Source organism: Seriola lalandi, unplaced genomic scaffold (genome assembly GCF_002814215.2).
Source record: "Seriola lalandi dorsalis isolate HSWRI2012SDOR001 ecotype SW California unplaced genomic scaffold, Sedor1 jcf7180002054784, whole genome shotgun sequence".
NCBI classification, from domain to species: Eukaryota; Metazoa; Chordata; class Actinopteri; order Carangiformes; family Carangidae; genus Seriola; species Seriola lalandi.
In genome coordinates this window covers 1605703-1626043 of record NW_019525337.1, presented here as the reverse complement: position 1 = coordinate 1626043, position 20341 = coordinate 1605703, and the positions used below count along the sequence as shown (strand labels likewise).

Below are 20341 nucleotides of genomic sequence, written 5' to 3'. Positions count from 1 at the left end.
GTCCACAAGTTCGGGCTTTTCTGCAGCTGCCATCTCTATCTACTGTATTTTCTTCAACCCGCTCCGTCTGTCTAAGACGCGACTTGTCGTTTCTCTCTCCTCAGTCTAAACATGCGAGTGCGCGTGGGAGGCGGCTTACATCCGCTCGGGCAACTACGTCACACTCGCTGGCCTCGCTGTGCTTAAAGAGACAGGCTCCAATTTACCAATTCATTTGCATTCAATAAAATGAAATAAAAGTACCGTTTGTTTTTAAATGCTGGTATAGTACCGTTTTCAAAACTCTACTATCGCGGTACTATACTGGTACCGGTATACCGTGCAACCCTAGTAACAAGCAATGCGGTTATCTTTTCCCAAGCTGCAGTTTGTAAACACTGTTGCCCATTGACAATTAACAAACGTAATAAATAGTAACAGGGGGAAACAAGTTAGCCCCGCCCCCAAATTTGAAAACTGGTCGGTACCACTTTACAATAAGACTACCTTTGTAAAGGATTTATGAATGGTTTATAACTATTTTATTTATTAGCTTGTTAACACTAAATTTTTTGGGGCATTTTTGCCTTTTTATTGTGATAGAACAGTGAGACAGAGACAGGAAAGTCAGGGAGAGAGAGAGGGGATGACATGCAGCCACGGGTCGGACTCGAACCCATGGCCTCTGCGGCTAGGACCAAGCCTGTGCAAGTATCTTAATCAGTGTTTTGCTATCACACTTTAAAATAACTAGCTCAAAGTTCAGTTATTACAGATGAAAATGAACTGGTTCATGTTCATAGTTCATTTATCAAAATTTTGAACGAAGTTCACAGTTCAAAAAATGAACTAGTCCATGTTCATTTGTTCCATTTTTTTTTTTTAATATAAATACACCGCGTTCCAAATTATTATGCAAATTGGATTAAAGTGTCAAACATTTAATTTTTTGTTTTTCAATTAAGCTCATGGATGGTATCGTGTCTCAGGGCTCTTTGGATCATTGAAATCAATCTCAGACACCTGTGATAATTAGTTTGCAAGGTGAGCCCAATCAAAGGAAAACCACTTAAGAAGGACGTTCCACATTATTAAGCAGGCCACAGGTTTCAAGCAATATGGGAAAGAAAAAGGATCTCTCTGATGCTGAAAAACGTCCAATAGTGCAATACCTTGGACAAGGTATGAAAACATTAGATATATCACGAAAACTTAAGAGTGATCATCGTGCTGTAAAGAGATTTGTGGCTGATTCAGAGCATAGACGGGTTCGTGCAGATAAAGGCATAATGAGAAAGGTTTCTGCCAGACAAATTCATCGGATTAGGAGAGAAGCTGCTAAAATGCAATTACAAAGCAGCAAACAGGTAATTGAAGCCACTGGTGCCTCTGGAGTCCCGCGAACCTCAAGGTGTAGGATCCTCGAGAGATTTGCAGTTGTGCATAAACCTGCTATTCGGGCACCCCTAAACAATGCTCACAAGCAGAAACGGTTGCAGTGGCTCAGAAATACATGAAGACTAATTTTCAAACAGTCTTGTTTACTGATGAGTGCCGTGCAATCCTGGATGGTCCAGATGGATGGAGTAGTGGATGGTTGTTGGGACATGGTGATGGCCACCATGTCCCAACAAGGCTGCGACGTCAGCAAGGAGGTGGCGGAGTCATGTTTTAGGCGGGAATCATAGGGAGAGAGCTGGTAGGCCCCTTTAGTGTCCCTGAAGGCTTCCCCTGACCTCAACCCTATTGAGAACCTTTGGAGCATCCTCAAGCAAAAGATCTATGAGGGTGGGAGGCAGTTCACATCAAAACAGCAGCTCTGGGAGGCTATTCTGACATCCTGCAAAGAAATTCAAGCAGAAACTCTCCAAAAACTCACAAGTTCAATGGATGCAAGAATTGTGAAGGTGATATCAAAGAAGGGGTCCTATGTTAACATGTAACTTGGCCTGTTAAGATGATTTTGATTTAAATAGCTTTTGATTTCACTAATATGACCTCCTAATGCTGCAAATTCAACAAATTACCATTTTTGGTTCTTTACAACCTATAAAATGTTTTGAAACTCTCTTGTGCGTAATAATTTGCAGTGCAATAAAAGTAAAATAATAATAATAAAATAACAGTGCATTTTGACTTTTTTATTTTTGAAAAAAATACTGTTATCATTGGGAGGTTTGTTCAATAAAATTTTAATTATACTCTAATGGTTGATGACTTGAAAATTATACTGACTGTTATTTGCATCGACTATTTAGGAAAATCTTAGTCTTTTTCAATAGAACATCCTTCTACCCATCCATCACCAGCCTAAAATCATTGCCACATCCAAATAAATATAGGACTGAAGAATCACAGACATGAGTAACATTTAAAATCCGAGTCTTAAACAAACTGGCTTCAGCAGTAGTAGATGCGTCTGTACCGTCTGTTCCGCTAGCACCAGCCAAGCTGGGCCGTGTCTATGGAGACGTTATGTGGCGTGCTGTAAAACTGACATAAAACGTGAGCTAAAACTGTGTAAAACGTGAGCAATGTTCACTCTCGCTGGATTGAACGCCGCTCACGTTCACATTCATCATTTGTAAACCGATTCGTTCTGTTCAGAGTTCACAAAAAAAATCTGAACACGTTCAATGAACGCCATTCATTGAATGCGTTCATGCACAACACTGATCTTAATGGTTAAGATAATTGTGGCAGATCAAATGATCATATAAAATGACCAGATACTCTAAGGCTGTGGCAGTGTTGTTTACCTTCCTCATTCTAATCAAAGCTGTTGATCAGATTGTTCTGCACAGTGGAGATTAACATGGAAATGCTTTTTGCTGCTTGGTCTCGTTTAGTAATTTAGCATTACAGGTAAAACACAGTTGATAACCTTCCTTTACTTGCTGAACTGCTCACACATTCTTTGTCCCACTGTTCACATCTGTGATTCTCCATCCATCCATCCATCTTCATGTTTCCTCTTCTCATTTTTACAACCATTTATTACCAGTTACAAAAATGTATAACTGGTGAAAAAAGTCTTATTGTAAAGTGTGAAACACACCATCATTTTTTAATAAGTTACTATATGGCTCCTTTTACCAGTCATAAATAACGGTAAGTCAATAGTAAGATTAATGAGTAGCAAGTACTCTACTACTGATCTTGCAAAATAGTGAGCCTGCATTAAAGTATGAAAACTATAACTTGTTAATAATTGTTTGATGATTTATAAAGTGTTAACCAAATTAATAACCTAATAACAAAACAATTTATAAATCCATTATAAGGGTAGTCCTATTGGTACTAAGTGGTACCATGTGTTCTTATGTATTCTTGTATGTATGTATTCTTCATGTAATATTTGGTAATACTTGTCATTGTGATTTGTTAAGTTATCAGAACCACAGCTCTATCTAATCGTGGAAACTTGTGTAGATATAAGCATCCATAATTGATGTATGTTAGATGATGATGCTTAACAACTCAACTTTGTCACATGTTGCAGAAAAACTTCAGGTCACCTAGATGCCAGGGAGTTGGGGTCCGGTGGACACTGGAGCACCTTGACAGATATCTGTCAACATTCGTGCTTAGATTTAAACTATGTGGTATAAGCAGTAAAATGGAGACAAAACAAATACCTGCGGACATCTGGAAGCCACTGGACAGTCAGGCTGGGCCACTCTAGTGCATGAGTCATCACTAGGTCATACAGGAAAGGTGTGTTTTTCTTCCAGATCTTGTACTCTTCATTGATGACCCGCTCCTCCACTGCATCGTCATACACTTTAGCAGAACAACAGTTTAAGTTACAGGCAGCTATTGTGTATTCTTCCTCATTTACAAATACCAGAAAGTAATTTTCAGTTACAGTTACGTAGTAAGTATAACCAGTCTGGAAGTGCTGGTTAAACTGACTTTCTCAAGGATCCGAAACAGACAGGACAGCCCTTACATGTGTTTTGCTCGCTACCATTACTGTGTTTTGGTGAAGGGGGTTGTGGTATCTTAACAGTTCAGTTTGGTGGATTTGATTCACGGATAAATACTGAACTTAAAGAATGGATGTTAGACATGAATTCCTCTAAAAACTAAAAACCAATAACAACTCACAGGCTGAGAAACGCCACCGAGCCTCCTGACAAGACTTTACTAAGCTAGCATGTCATGCTAACACCCATGCCTGGGTTAAACGTCCGTGATACGCACACAAAGCGGCACACGAGGAAAACGGACCAATGCTTTATGCGTTTAGTAGTTCTGGTACACCTACCCTCTTTATCAGCCATCTTCAAACTCTGCTCTGTGCCACGATGGTCGAAAGTAAAGAACCAAGTAGACGCTGGTTTCGTTAATTCTGCAGCTGCCCAGCTAGCAGTGCTTTAGTTGTATCCCTGCTAAACTAGGCTTCTTTTCAGCGCCGAATTACTCGGTACGGACTGCGCACGCGTCAGTGCGCGAATACCAACGCGTGCCATCACTGCGCACGAATAGCGCAAACTGCGCAAACGAGGAGATTTTACTCAGATTGGAGCAACAACAAAGCATCCAGTGAGCAGCAGCTCTGTGTTGATGAAAGAGGTCAGCAGGGAATGGACAGAAAGACAACAGTCACTCAGATAACCACTCTTTACAACTGTGCTGAGCAGAGACGCTTCAGAGTGAACAACACGTCCTACCTACAACAGCAGAAGACAACATCAGGTTTCACTTCCTGTCACAAAGAATAGAAACCTGTGGATGCAGTGGACACAGACTCACCAACACTGGACAGCTGGTCTGATGGATCTGGATTTGTGCTGCGGGAGCAGATGGTAGGGTCAGAGTCTGAATCCATGGAGCCAACCTGCCTTGTGTCAACAGTCCAGGCTGGTGGTGTGATGGTGTGGAGAATGTTTTCTTCTTAATACCAATAAATAATGGTCTGAATGCCACAGTCTATCTGAGTATTGTTGCTGTATATGTTCATCCCTTCATGGCCACAGTTCACCATCTTCTAATGGCTACTCTCAACAGGATAATACTCCATGTCACAAATTGGTTTCATCAACATGACAGTACCCTACAAAATTACCCCCAGCCCCCCAGTCTCCAGACCTGAATCCAATGGAACGCCTTTGTGATGTGGTAGAAGAGGAGATTGGCAGAATGAATGTGCAGCTGACAAAATCTGCAGAAATAATGTGATGCAGTCACGTCAGAATGGAGCAGAGTCTCAACATCTGGTTGATCCATGACCTGAATAACTGAGGAACTAACCTGTGTTATATGGTGTTCATAGTAAAATGCCCGGTGAGTGTATATCACACTGTATAAAACTGTGCTCTAGTGACTAATATCCAGGGTATAGTATCACTAATGTGCAGAATGTGATGCAGATAGTATGCAGAGTCTGACATATTTTGTCCATCTTTATATACAATGTATGGTCAATAGTAATGTTTATGGTCAGGGAAAATACTGGTTGCATTGTATGCGGTGAGAAGTTAAGAGAGTCAGCTAGCATGGGATAGCTAATGCTGGCATGTGAACTGGTAGCAATTAGCATGGTAATGTATGGTGTTATGGTATTAGCTCAAGTGCGTTCAAAAGTACAGCTGATATATGGTCCTTCCTGTGGCACCACCCGCAGGAAAAACTTTATATTTTTGTCCCACTGGTGTCCACTAAGTCTGGTAAAGTGTGTCCATTTTACACCCAGGCAACACTTTAGTTTTGTGGTGTGTGACGAGAATTTCAGCCTTTCAATGCATTCCAATTATTTTATTTTGTAAAAGTCTCCTCCATAAACAGCAAAAACAGTTTACTGTAAATTACAAACCTTGAAAATCCAAAACATGTTCCAAATATGAGAATAACAAAGGTTTCAAGGGAATAAAAAAAACATGAGTTTACATAGAGAAGTTGTCTTATTCATCAATCATCAAAAAATAAATAATTCTTTATCTCAAGACAAAAATAGTGGAAGCAAAGTAAAGGCAACTGGCACAAAGTTAAAAGACAAAGCAGCGTGGTGTCATCAGTCTAAGTAAACAGTAAGAGAGACAATGACAGGTTTGGCAATTTAAACTGCATTATCACACTGCATGTTGTTCACAATGATTCAGATGAGAAACCACCTTCACAGCTCAGTGTCCATAAAGTTAATGTGGTTCTGCTTTAGACATAGAGACAAAGCAAAAGAAAAAAGTGGATTGTGTATTTCTTCTACCTCCAAACCCAAACATACCAACAAGTATCTGATTTTAAACTAGGAACCAATTAACACTTTGATAAAAGAATGATCTGGAGAACAACAGCAGAGCATGCCACTATAAAAAGCTTTGAAATATACAGTGATCTATTTCACAGATACACAGAACAGATGTATCACTTCTCCATATAAAGATGAGCTGTTACCTAGAGCAGTCCAAGTAGAATAGTGGTCCTATATTCTACAACAAAAGTAAAATATACAGATATAGTTAACATTGAGTTACAATGTGTAACCCAGTTGTGCACAACACTTCATACATTTATCTATGTTTTTCCATTCGTCTTTTTCTGGTTACATAAAAGAGTAACATAGCGTGATGGATAATTTGACAGTTACCGAATATTCCATAATCAGCCCCTTCTATAATTATCCTTGTAAAAAAGCTATTTAAAGCTATAGTGACCAGTACACTGCAATACCCAACATATATCATAGACAATAGGAGAGTATGTGGAGGTCTTATCAAATGCGTTTGTACAGAGTGACAGGTGAGCATGAGTGAGACGGCACAGATGGGTTTACACAGGACAGTATAAATACTGACTGATGGCTATCTACACTGTGATTGTGGGAAGAACACGAGCCACCTCAACCCCGTTTCACCTGACCTGAATGTGACATGCAGTGTCAAGTTGGTATTATACCATATCACATACAGAGTAGAGATGCACCAATGTACCATTTTTTTGTGACAGAGATTCCACAAACCCCTGTAAAACTGACTTTCTGAGTAGGGCTGAATGATTTGGGAAAATAATCTAATTGTGATTTTTTTTTACCAATATTGCGATTGCGATTTAATATGCAATTATTTTTTAGAGTTCCTTATCTTCTGTATTATTCAACAAATACAAGCAATAAATCATTATATATTATGACTAACACAATATTAGACAGATTAAACATAAACTGTTCTTTCTTGTAGGCCAGGCCTATATGTCATGATGAAATAAATATAAATTAATGACATATTTTTATTTAACTACTTCAATCACAGTAGTATATTGACCGATTTGTTTACAGTCTTGTAAGTATGTAAAATTGTCCGTCGTTATGCAGACATGGTTCTCTTCATGGAGATCCCAGCTGGTCAAAGTCTTCATTAATGAAATGCACTGTAAGACTCTGATACGGCTCTGCTGTACGGCTTGACCAGATGTCAGTTGTAGTAGTGAAAAACTCGCTGTTTTCAGCTCCGCTGTGACTCTCATCTTGCATTTTTTTTACATCGCTCCGGTATGACAACCTGGCTAAAATATGTGTGGGAGGGCATGCTGTACCGCTTATCCAGTGTATTTATCAAAGCCATAAACCCAGAATTGGTCACCATGCTGCGAGTCATCATATCCTTCCCTATGAACTCTGTAATTTCCCTGTGCTGTTTTGAATTACGTTACGTATGGAGGTATGCTTTCAAACATTTTGGTCAGTGATCCTTGTCGGGTGGTATTTGGGTTACTTGACACATTGGTGGTCGGCATTTTAGCCATGTAACTATCATACATGACTTTGTTGTGCTGATACAGGTTAGTAGTGTTGCCCCGTGACGTAGCAACGGTAGCAAGGCAGGTTCTGCACAATACCTGACGCTGTGCTGCACCTTCTTTTTGCAGGTGCAATGGAGAGGCAAAAGGGAATGGTTTTACATGTGGTGGCCACAGACAGTTGCTCTCTCCTGATCCTTCCTTGCTGATTCTTCTCTAGACCGGTACCTGCTCCTTTGTGCAAGGAAGAACAGGAGAAGCACTGCCAGAGTCCTACAACATGACCTCCTCCAGGCTACGGGTGTGCATGTTTCTGACCAAACTGTCAGAAACAGACTCCATAAGGGTGGCATGAGCTCCCGATGTCCTCTCATGGGACCTGTGCTCACAGCCCAGTACCATGCAGCTCAATAGGCGTTCGCCAGAGAAAACCAGAATTGGCAGGTCCACCATTGGCGCCCTGTTCTCTTCACAGATGAGAGCAGGTTCACACTGAGCACACGTGACAGGTGTGAATACAGGAGTGCATACAGGCACGCAGGGGCCATACACACTACTGAGTCACATTATGAATCACCGTGATGAAATTCAGTTGGATCAGCCTGTGATTTAAAATTTTAACTTTGATTTTCGGTGTGATTGTGAATCCAGCCCTCAGTGGATTGATGATTTTGGTTTCCCATTGACCGTTGTTGCGTCATTTTGTTCTCAACAAATTATATATTGTACATCAGTAAAAATTTTCAACTTGAATAATTTGTTCATCAAGATCCGATGTATGATTTAAGTGTTCCCTTAATTTGTTTAAGCAGTGTATATTGTATTCAATTTAACTCAGTTAAAGCCCAGTTAAAGCTAAAAAGAGACATCAATTAGAACGATACTAAAGTGAAGAGATATGGCTCTTTACATCTGATCTCAAAACAGTGTTCTGTCCCAGAAAGGATCTGATGCCTGTTTGCATTCATCATGTAATTTACTGTCCTCTTGTAGTGGCAGCGGGGTATTATCTCTGGAAGCTAGCTTGACTAGTAGGGTGTTGTATCTATCGTTTCTGTTATTGTCATGGGCATGACGGTGTCCCATTAACAAAGGTTGGAATTTGTCAAGCACAGAAGGGAGCAGGAGTTTAAGCTGTTTTGACTCAGCTTCTACTGTTCTGAGAGCAGTTATGATATTGCAGCATTATACATATGCGGAGACATGTCTGGAAACTAAATTTAGTAGACCGTTGCTGTTTGATGTGTTGGTTCTATATTTGGAGAAGTACAGTAGTTATTTCCTGATCCACCATCTTGCTGTTGTTACCAGCGGCCATGGTTCAGGCCAATTGTTTTCTGTCCATTTTGTCTTCAGCTAAAATACATTGGCAAAAGGCGACATGAACCTGGAGCGATTTGTATTCACAATGCACAGGTTAAGTGAACTGCAGCACAAACTTGAAGCGAATCACAATAATGACTATTCACTGAAAGGGACTAAGTGTGATAACACCTTACGTCACTTTTCAAGGAGGCAATAAGTAGTCATTTTTACTGTTCCTTAGCACATAAACATGTAGGGAGTAACATAGTTATGGATAAATACCAGTGACATTTTAGCTGAGAAAGTGATTAAAATTTAAAATACTTGGAACAGGTGTGTTATGAAGACTAAGAAAAATTCATGTTGTCATGTTAACTTAAAGCTGCAACATTCTGTTTTACATTATATTTTATATATTCCATTTCCTTTGTTAATATAGTAGTTTGGATTTCTTTAAATTAACTAATATAGTATTAGCCTAAAATAAAGAGGTTGTGTGACCGTCACTGGAAAAAATATCTTCTCTATTTATTTATCTATTCATTTACACAGGTTAACCTGCATCCGATTTTTTGCTAATATACGTTTCTATTCATCCTTTAAAACTTGTCAAACATTGTTTTGTGAAGATTAACTCTTGATGGGCCAGGGCTGAACTCGAATTGTTTATATAAATGCAAAATGACATTAAACAATCCCCATTACAGTTTCAGTGCAGCAGAGCTGTGGCTAGCTAGCAAATAGCTACCATCTGGGCTGCTTTGCTATAAACATAATTCATAGATGTTTCTCTGCAAGTTCAGTATCATTGTTGTTGCTGTTAACCAACAGAAAACACATTTCTGCATTTCTGCTACAGCCTCGTTCTCAAGATAAAACAAAACACATTTATGGTAGTAATTAGAATGTTGAAATCGCAAATGCTTGCAGATATGTATATTTTTTTCCTTCAAATGAAATTGAATTGAGTGTAACTTTTGAAAAAGATGGACTTATTACTTTTTTACCACTACTTTTGTAAAGCAAGAGATTTTGCTTCATATCAGCACTTAAAAAGGGGGAAATGGAGCCACCCACACCACCCACTAATTGCTTAACAAATAAACATCACTTCACAGGATCTGAAAGGGGTATACTTACTATTTAAAGAATTTTCATTCCGACAGGGCTATTAGTATGACCCTAGTGGAAAAAGGCTACATGTAACAGTTAAAGTTAGCACAGCTCCTAATGGTTTCAGTGAGCATGATGAAAGTTTTCAAGTACTTAATGCCCCTTTAAATATCCTATACTTAATGTCTATTTAACACAATAAACAAGGATTCAGAGTCACTCGATAAAATTGATTAAAAAACTTAATCTGTCTATTTTAGTGAGTTCATGATTGAAGAAGCTTTAAATGACACTGCCCGAGATATTAAAGTGAAGTACTGAAAAAACTGACATAATGCCCAGTTTTTACCCCGGTATCAACGGGATGACTGGGATCAGTATCAGTATGGGTGCATCTTTCATACAAACATATTCGGAGTCCAGCAGAGAAGAAGAGGCGATGGCGGCCAGTGGATGGTGCTGATGCGAAATCATGTTGTGGATTCACCTTTCCAACATCAGAGCTACAAAGAATGATTTCCCTTTCATGCTTTCTTCACTTAATGTTCCTCTATGAGCAGCTGGTTCTGGGGGGACACAATCATAAACAAGCACAGATATTATTAGCATTATAGGTAGAAGTATTAGTCATTTTTAGTCAAGTCAAATGTTGACCAAAGAGCTTTGCAAAGAAATTTTAAAATACTAATACAAAAAAATATTAATAATTAAAGAATAATAGTAAATGTGTAACTGTAAATGTGTTATATTCTATTTATTACAATCTGTATCTTCTGATGTTGAACAAGTTCAACCTGCAATAACTGATATTTTGGGGGCAGTGGAACCAACTCTGAAATATTATCTACAAAAGTTGTTATAGTGACCATGTTTGAGACCAAAGGCAGGGACTACGCAGTGATAGTATGATGTTCCTAATAAAGTGCTGATGGTCCATTTGCTTTTTTAGTTGCAGCCAAAATGGTGTAATTTTAGCCTCTTGTGGGCAGTGGTGGAAAAACACACTGACTACAAGAAAAACTAGAATTAGCTCCTCGTGGTTGTCTGCCTCCACCACTCAGAGTAGTTTCAGGTTACATATCTTTTCATCCAGAGTCATGTAAAATATTAACCATTTGTGTGACATTTTGTCATAACTGCTGTTTGAAGTCTTGAGTTATGGATAAAAAGTGCTTTGTAAGGTCACACAGACCTTGACCTAGACCACCAAAGTCCAATCAGTTCATCCTTGAGTCCCAGTGGACATTTGTGCCAAATGTGAAGGGATTCCTTTGAAGAGTTCTCGAAATATTGTGTTCACAAGGACAAAACCGCACTTTGTGAGGTCACCATGACCTTGACCTTTGACCTTTACCACCAAAGTGGTCGCTGAGTCCTAGAGAATTTGCCAAATTTGAAGAACTTCCATCAAGGTGTTACTAAGATGTGTCCAAGAGAATGGGACGGATGGACAGGCCAAAAACAATATGGCTCCCGATCTGACTGTCGCTAGCGCGGAGACAGAATGGCAGCGTGTCTTCTTCACAGAATTAATAACAAAAGGGTACTAAGACAAGAAAGAGTCATCAGTGACACACCCACTGGACGTCTGTTCGGACAGTCAGCTGATGGAGAGGGTTCCCTTTGGTATACAGGCTCTGTTTGAGCTAATGGAGGAACATCGGACAGAAATGTGGCGCTGTGTCTGACCTTTCCATTTCTTCCTGATCCCTTCAACTGTCCACAATCCTCCATCACATTCATAATTGATTGCACTGGTTATTGATTTCCATGCTGACTTTCCTTTTCTTTTTCCATATCCTCCAGCTTGTTTGAAGGCTGAAGTTAGAGTTTAATGTGTTGCTTAGCAACAATCACAGCTTTGCAGGTATTCACATGAACGTGCATTGTGGTGCAGCTACATGGTCAATCAAGTTTGGTGCACTCACTAAATTAATTTCATAAAGTTGGGCGTAGCTGAGACCGGCATAAGAGTGAAAACCTACTTTTTTACGCACAGCTGGTCCTGGGGCTAATGCTCCATAATACCGTCTAGGTATTATGTGGTTTTCAGTCTGTATTTGTTTAATCTAAAGCAATCACAGTAACAAACTAATAGCTACTTCTCTAAACAGGTTATTATTCCTTTAGCTTTACTGCAAATGAATCCTCACAAACTTGCTCAGAAGTTTTATAGAAGTTACAGAATATTAAAATATTTCAGGACCGAAAAACTAGAAAAACTGAAAACCTTGTCATGTAAAGTTTGAGTTTTGTTCCTACTTTATATGTCAAAGAACATAACCTCAATAAAAGTGAGGTTTGAGATTTGAAGCAAGGGATTATGAACCTTTAAACTGTCCCCTGTGTGGAGTGAGTACTAACCTATGATCAGGGTATGAAAGTGTTCATGAATCCTACCTTACTGTCGGTGGTATTTTGGATGATGTCGTTGTCGGGGTCTCCTCCCTCTGAGCCGCTCTTCTGGTCATCATCTTTCCTGTCTTTCTCCAGGTCGTCCTCTCCAGAAGAGATCCTTGACAGCTTGGAGGATTTCTGTCACAGATCAGGAGGCGGGAACAGTTACTGAGCGTCACAGTTTTCATTTCTAACAGACAAAAAATGTCAGTAGCAGCAAATCACACTTTACAGGGGATAAACAACAAGCCAGTTCGAAGACATTCACACTGTGAAGCAGTCACACTTGACTTCATTGCACACAGGGTCCATGGTCAAAGCTTTATAGCAAGCAGCACTTTTATTACATAAACTGGCGAATATATTACTGTCTAACTTTTCATTATTCTGGTGAAGTAATAACAAAATAATTAATGTTCTGCTGTGAGTATATCATTATGCAACATTACACTACACTACATAAATAGTTGTATAATTTGAAGGCACAATTCATGATGCAAATGTAAATAAAAAAGAGTAAAAAAAAACAGAGTCTCTTCTGTGGTTTCACAAAGCTATTTTAGACTGGTCTGTAGTGTTAGGCCAGTTTTAATTTTGCTAATAGATTAGTCGAATGTCAGTCAGACTGTTTCACAAAAATAAAGACCTACTCATTTTAAGCCAAAAAATTTGACATCTTATCCCCAGGCTAACTCAGTCCTCAGACCAATGTTACCATGGTAACAATCAGTGACACCTGATAGTGGATAGTGGATAGTAATGGAGAGAGCGAAGAGAAGACAAAGAGTTTTTAGATACCGGAGTGACATTTTTTCAAAATTAGATTTTTCTTTTATTATTTCACTCTTCGCTGAATTTTCGTAGTACAGTAAAACAGTAAAACGTATCAAATATCCTTGTAACAGTTGAATTCTTCCAAAAGACAAACATTTTCTAATTCTAATTCTCTAATTTACCCAGAATTCATTATAGCACAATCCAGCTTTAATAGTCAAGAAATAAACTGCTTTGTGAAACAGATGAATTCAGATCTATCTGAAGTTTGACTATTTGTTATATATAAGACATAGTCAATGTCTATCTTTGTGAAACCGGACCCTTACCCACAGCCCAACTAAGGTCTAAGACCAATGTTACCATCGTAACATGGTAATCAATGACACCTGCTCTGACCAGTATCACCCAACAACAGGAAAACATAGCTTATAATTTGTGGTTTGCTATCATTGTTATGGAGAGAGCAATGAGACTGGAAAGAGTTTTTAGAGACCACAGCCATTTTTTTCCAAATCACATTTTCTTTTTATATTTTCACTCTTCGCTGAATTTCTCAAATAAAATGTCTTGCAACTGTTGAACTCCTCCAAAAGACAAACACTTTCTAAACCTAGTCAATGAACACTGAGTTAAGATTCTGTCTTAACTCAAAGCTCACACATGTGCATGTGTACGCACACAGGCACACACACCTACCTACACACACACACACACAAAAAAAAAAAAACACACACACACACACAGCTCCCCAGCAGCACCTCATTCCATCAGATACACCACATGTGCTGTGCGTAATGGAGCCCAGTTGCTAGGAAACAGTGGTTGCTAAGTGAGGAGTGGGATGCGTGTGACTTTTTCAACCTGCTTCCATTTACAGTAGCAGTGGTTTATGCAACTAATACAGTAACACACTCTGGTGGTGGTTAGCTCTGCAGCACTCCCTCCCCTCAAACATGAAGGCTTTCCTGGTCGCCCTATTTAAGAAAAAATCTTTAAGTGGAACTTAAACGTTTAGACTTAAACATCTTTACAGCCAATTACAAGTTCAAAAACAGCTGAGTATCCCACCTATCGGTTTTATATGTCCCTCTGGAACTATGCATCAAATATATGCTGGATAAATAAAGTCAAAATAAACTACAGTGTGTGTGTGTTGATGGTAATGAAGGAACATGTTACCCAGTGTCAACAACAGCTGTGCTCTTTTATGTGAAAAAAGGTGGCATTATTCACAGCACTTTGTGGATTTGAATCAATACGGTACGCAATTTGTCCCGTATTTTTGTTCATGATATGTCCTCAGAGCACAGAGAAAACAAGTACTAGAATAATTTTATTTTCAATTACGGGACGATCCCGTAATATACGGGATGGGTGGCAACCCTATTCACCTGTTTGAAGAGCCGAAAATCAGGTCGCCACCTTCTTCCGCAGGCAGAAAATCCAGCACGTTCGTATTCTTCTTCTCTGGAGATTTCGGATGGCTCTGCCTGATGCACGGATTACGATACAGTGCCACTACATTGCCATAGTGGCAAACAGCCGCAATTGCAGTTACAAACGTCAAATGCACAGAGTACCGAGAAAACAAGTACTACCGTTTTGTCAGGAGGCGGAGGTGGCGCAAAATTTGATGGAGGCGGCTGCCTCCCAATTCTCCATGCAGGAAAAACCCTGATTGTGTCCATGACAATGTGACAGACGGACAATAATATGCCTCTGGCTCTGACTGTCACCGACGCAGAGGAATAAAAATATAGACTATCGACAGCCTTATCCTTTGAAATTCAAATTCCAAAAAGGAATGCGGTCACCCCCATTTGGACACTTAAACACGTGTAGTCTACAAAGACAGAAAAAGACAGACAAGAGTTTTTGGAGGTGGTGGAGCAGAGTTTTATGCTCATTTAGAACAGGTACAACCACTTCTCCCTTTAGATAAGTTGTACAAACTTATTAAAAGGGAGTGACTCTGCCAACCTGTTTGTACATTATCATACCCATAGACATTTAGTCCAAAGCACTGTGTTTACAAAGCTTCCTCCAAAGCAAAAATACTGCACCTGTGTCTTGAACATCACGGTTGGATGATAAGAGATTTTTCCGTCAGTGCCACAAAGGAGACACAGCTCATGACCTCTACTGTCCATACCAAATCTCAAATACGTTCCAATCTTTGAATTCATCAAATCTATCCTCTAACCTGATGATATCATTCTCAGGCTCACCTCATCAGTGCTCCTGTTATACCTGACCAGCTGAACTACTGTACCTTGGTGGAGGTGGCTGTCTTTTTCCGTTTGGACCCCGTCTTGTCTCCCTTCAGCTTTTCCTTGTCATCTTCCTCCTCAACAGAGTCGCCCTCGTCACCCTCACTACTGCCGTCAGCAGTGTTCCCACCCTCCTCTGTTTCTGATGAACTCTGTTGCTGGATGGCCTGTGTGCAAAAAATGACCCCAAATGTGTTTTGCAGGACGAAAAGAAGAAATTAATCATTCCACAGTGACCAACACCTCAGATTTATACGTGTGAAACCAGTTAATCCATCTTTCTCACGCCAGCCCTCTGATTTGTGTCTTATAGTTTTGGCATCCGTCATCTCTGCTGTCACTCTGAACCTCACACACACACACACACACACACACACACACACACACACACACACACACAGTAACACTGACTGACCTGATAGCCTGTGAACTTGACTCTGGGGTTGTTCTCAATCTCCCACAGACCCTCATTGAAGCCTTTCCTCTTGTTGGACTTGCCAAATTTGTCTTTGTACTCCTTGTAGGGCAGAAGATCCTTGGGGCCCAAGAATGCACTAAAGAATTAGAAAAGATGTTTAAAACTACAGCTATTACTAAAACAATCTGAAATACCACAGGATATTTCACTAAATAATTGGAAGTTTATACATAATACATAATATTTTCAAATCTAGAGATTTTAAATTTTTGCAGAAAAACAGTATTAAACTGTTATAACCTGAGTAAAACTCTAGACACACACACACACGTACGGACAGAAATGTGTCTGTAGCACTGAGTATTAGAAACTGTCAAGTTCTAAAATAGGTTATTGAATGACTGATAATACCATTCTATCATAAATTTGCTGATCTAAATCAGGATTACTGCTGAGTATCGAGCTTTGATACTTTTATGGACCGACTGAATTGGTTTCAAACTATCGAGGAAGGAAAGATGTCTTGTCATTCGATACCAAATTTATCTAAGAAAACAGTAAATTAGAGAATCTCATCAATGTCAGTGAGCCAATTAGCATGAAGCATTGTTGTGAAGAGCAGATCTGGAAGAGGAGCTGCCTCAGGGGAGCAGGAAGGAGGACGGGCCTGGGCTGTGGTTGAAAAGTCAAAATAACCTCTTCTTTAAAGGTGCAATGTGTAAGATCTGGCCTAATCTGGCCAGAATTTTAGTTTAAAATGTTCAAAAAATGAAATCAATAGTATGTGAAGGAGCCACAGTGATGATGTCATGACCAAGACCACCATCTATTGTATTTCAGAGATATCTACTGAAATGAGCATGCTAACCAACTAGCCGCGTCCCGGACCGTGTTGTAATACCACTTAGACATGCTGTGTGTCAGTGTAGCGTCTAGTGATTTAGTAGTTTAGTAGTTTTTGACTGTTGCAGTATTTTACCTTTTAATGTTATTTCCTGGTAATATGTTTATTGGATATCTTGATATCTAGTAAACATTTAACATAGTTAATATTTTGATGTCATCATCCCTTCCTCATGCTGCTACAGTATCCCCTTGACTTCATATTTTTATTAGGTAAATAAAAACATACTGTTTGTATTACAATTACTCATAATTTGTTTCAGAGCTATCAACAATTTTAACTATCAACAATAAATGCACATATAAATGGTAAATTATATGGAACATGGGGAAAACAACAACATGATTAACTGGACAGGGATGAAGTGGTGAAATGCTGCTCCCTATGGAGGTGGATCAAGAAGCACGATCTTGCACATTATACCTTTAACTTCTTCTCCTCGACCTCGATGGAAAACATCATGAGGTCAAGGAAAGATGTGAAGGACAATTGATAAGGACTCAGAAAAAGAATCTGACTGCACTTACACAAATTATTTTTTTTTTTTTACTAACTTTATTTATAACACTTGGACAATAAATCCTCCTTTCCCAACCACAAAAACGAACAGGATTGAAATGTTGAAATAAGATACTATGAAATAAAAATACAAATAAAGGTTGAGCCATTAAAATAATAATTCAGTAGAAATAATGAACTGAGCAAGAGATCAGAATAAATTATATTCAGACATAAGTACAAAGTACTGTCCTGGCATTTCTATTTGTTAAGTAGAGAAAATGTATTTTTAGTGCTTTACACAATAGGAGGGGATTTATTTATAAACTATAGTATTTAGTTATGATAATGTTATTATTAATTATAGATTCAACCTGCTTGTTCTTCATGATGACTCCTAAATGATTTAAAGAGAATGAATCTATATTTATGGATTTGGGCTTTAGTTGATCAGACAAGAAGTTCCATCAGTTCTGGATCGTGTCAGAAACATAAAACAGCTGCTCTGTTGTTTCTGCATTTACGTGGGTTTGCTGTGGTGAAACTACAACAGTTTTAACTTTAAATGTTTGCAGCAAGGAATTGTGGGACAGCATTTCTCCTCTTCTTTTGTAAAGGAAGGTGAGGGGTTTCTTACGGTAAAGGAGATAAGATAGGAAGCTCCTTTCCTTATTAAGAGAAGTGGACAAGCTCATATCATGGCTGCTGCTCAGATACGTCAGGTCCCTTTACTCAGTTATAACCTTCCTAAGAAAAAAAGACTTTTCAACCACAGGCCAGGATTCATCAGAGGTTATATAGATCAGGTGCAAGCCCCTTTGCTGACCAGCAGCAGAACCATGGACTCTCCCGGCAACAGTTGATAGAGTGTAAATGTGAGTACCTTTGTTCCTTAGACGTTGCAGTATTTGAGATGTTATGGTAAAGTTATGTTAGTAGTTGTTTTACATCATAATTCATGATAAGCTTAGATATTTTGTTAGTGTAATTAACTCATAATTCATATTTTCTGTTTGGATTTAAAAAAACAACGTCAATTGCCAGACCCTCGACTACCTGTAAATAGAAGCCTGTAGACCGTAATAAATCATAATGGGATGGGACTGAATTTCTCCTGGTGTCTCACACACCCACAATATTCAAACATATTCCCTGGAAACCAGCAGACCTCCTTCAACACTGATGCCTTTAATGGTTTGTCACATTTTGTTAAATCACATGACCAAAGTCCAACACTTAGGTTATGTGAAGAAAAATGAGCAAAATGAGGTTGAAAGTTCCAGAAAGTGGTTGTGGTTTTAAACATGTAGACAACTTAAGTATTTTAAGGTGTTGCTTTGGCATGGATACCATAAATGTTACTGTACTTACGTCTCATGGGTCCCAAAGAAGAAGATGGGGTATTTATTGGCAGGTGGTTTGACAGCTCCTTCAGGAAGCTCATCAATCTGAAGGACAGAGAGACAGACAAAAATGTTACTGTGTTAATATTTATTTTACTCACTCTGATATTCTTTCAGATTTCCAGTCATCTGTTAATGTCCACCACATTACCTGACTACTGTTGGCTTGTGTCCTGTCTCACATAAACAATAGAACGTGGTGAAGAGTAAAATGGTAGAGGGAGATGCTGTAGTAACTGAGAGGTTTCAAATGGAGCCTGACAGCCTACTGCACTGAGGACATACACAGTAACTCATGACATGAAGGCACATGTCTCAGGCCTCTCTCTGTCTCTCTGTATGTATATCTATATATTCTATATACACTGTATATAATACAGAGCATCAATTATTGCGAATGAGACGTACAGTGGTGCTCAAGCAGGTTACCCGAGGTCAACTATTGGCTCGTTTATTCCAATGTGTGACGGCTTAAAGAAAACATGAGATGAAAACAAGTAGAAAATATGAACATTGAAATTGTGTTATAACTCAATAGAAGCTAAATGGAGCAGGGGACGTGTTGAGAAAATCGAGCCCAGTAAATGTTTTTCCTTATTTTAAAATGTCTAAATCTTTACACAACCTGGCGGAAACCAAAGGCTTACAAAACACGGTTTCGTCGTCAGTGATAAAAACACTGAAACCAAACGTTGTGCAGTCAGCCACGGAGCATCCCTCCTGTTCACCCAACAAAGCAGCGGCTGTATTGTGTAAATCAACCCCGCCTCCCTGTGTTCCCAGCCCGGCCGCATCCCAGACTCACCCTCGCCGGCCAGTGCGGGTATCCCTTCATCTTAGCGAAAACCAAATCTCCTGCCTTGTATTCCCGCGGCCGTGGTCGAGCCATGTCTCTGAATGTGAACCGAGGTCTGAGATGACTTTATAATCCTGAGCAGTTCTCCCCGGGGCCCTCAACACAGGGCTATATTATCGACCATCAATGTTTTTATATCAAGACTGCAGTTTACACGGAAATAAATAATTAAAACACGCGGAAAACGGGGCCTGGAAGGGCTATCCTCTTACGCACAGATTTCGGTGTAAACGTGTTGGAGAATGGCCTGAGTTTGACGGCACCTGTAAGAAACGCAAAATCTGTCAGAGTGGGAAAAATCTTTTACTTCCGGTCTTCGAAATAAAAGCACCATGACGCACATAGGATTAATATACTCGAATTATCTTAATATGACTCTTTAACGTTTTATTATTTAACCTTAGAATTAAAAGATGGACAAGCATCTTCTGTTTTCAACTAAAATCAAACCTCATTATAGTTTAGAGTTAATAGCAAACGGTAAACATGACCAGAATATTACTGATGAAGTGATACAACACATTAATATCAATGATCATGCACACTTCTCTCTCCCCTTAAATCGGACACATACAGTCTGTGCAGTAACTTCAGTTCAAATGTGTTTTATCCCACAGTTTAATGACCACTGGCAGCCACTGGGTGGAAGCATCTCCCAGTTTGTATCAAACTGAGGTATCCTCA

At 39.3% G+C, this 20341-nt stretch overlaps 2 protein-coding genes and 1 long non-coding RNA gene across 5 annotated transcripts in view; 1 reads left to right on the top strand and 2 right to left on the bottom strand.

Moving 5' to 3' along the window:
- Positions 1-4413, bottom strand: part of rbbp7 (RB binding protein 7, chromatin remodeling factor) — a 30126-nt gene extending 25713 nt beyond the window's left edge. For both annotated transcript variants that reach the window (XM_023425543.2, XM_023425544.2), the window contains exons 1-2: positions 4250-4413; positions 3618-3762 (exon numbers count right to left, since the gene is read on the bottom strand). In XM_023425543.2, coding sequence (XP_023281311.1) covers positions 3618-3762; positions 4250-4265 — 161 coding nt within the window. In that variant the 5' untranslated portion in view covers positions 4266-4413. The remainder of the gene's footprint in view (positions 1-3617; positions 3763-4249) is intronic.
- LOC147817987 (uncharacterized) overlaps positions 1-20341 on the top strand; it is a 273041-nt gene that overhangs the window by 200296 nt on the left and 52404 nt on the right. The gene's annotated exons all lie outside the window — the stretch shown is intronic.
- Positions 5725-19909, bottom strand: hdgfl3 (HDGF like 3). Of its 2 annotated transcripts, none has more exons than XM_023425535.2 (6): positions 19607-19909; positions 18770-18846; positions 15994-16132; positions 15581-15745; positions 12535-12669; positions 5725-10700 (listed from the first exon to the last, which is right to left on the bottom strand). In XM_023425535.2, the coding sequence occupies exons 1-6, from the start codon at positions 19688-19690 to the stop codon at positions 10674-10676; spliced, it is 627 nt and encodes a 208-aa protein (XP_023281303.1). In that variant the 5' UTR covers positions 19691-19909; the 3' UTR covers positions 5725-10673. The 2 variants fall into 2 exon arrangements, with proteins under 2 accessions (XP_023281303.1, XP_087035227.1); XM_087179101.1 differs by having other exon boundaries at positions 12540-12669.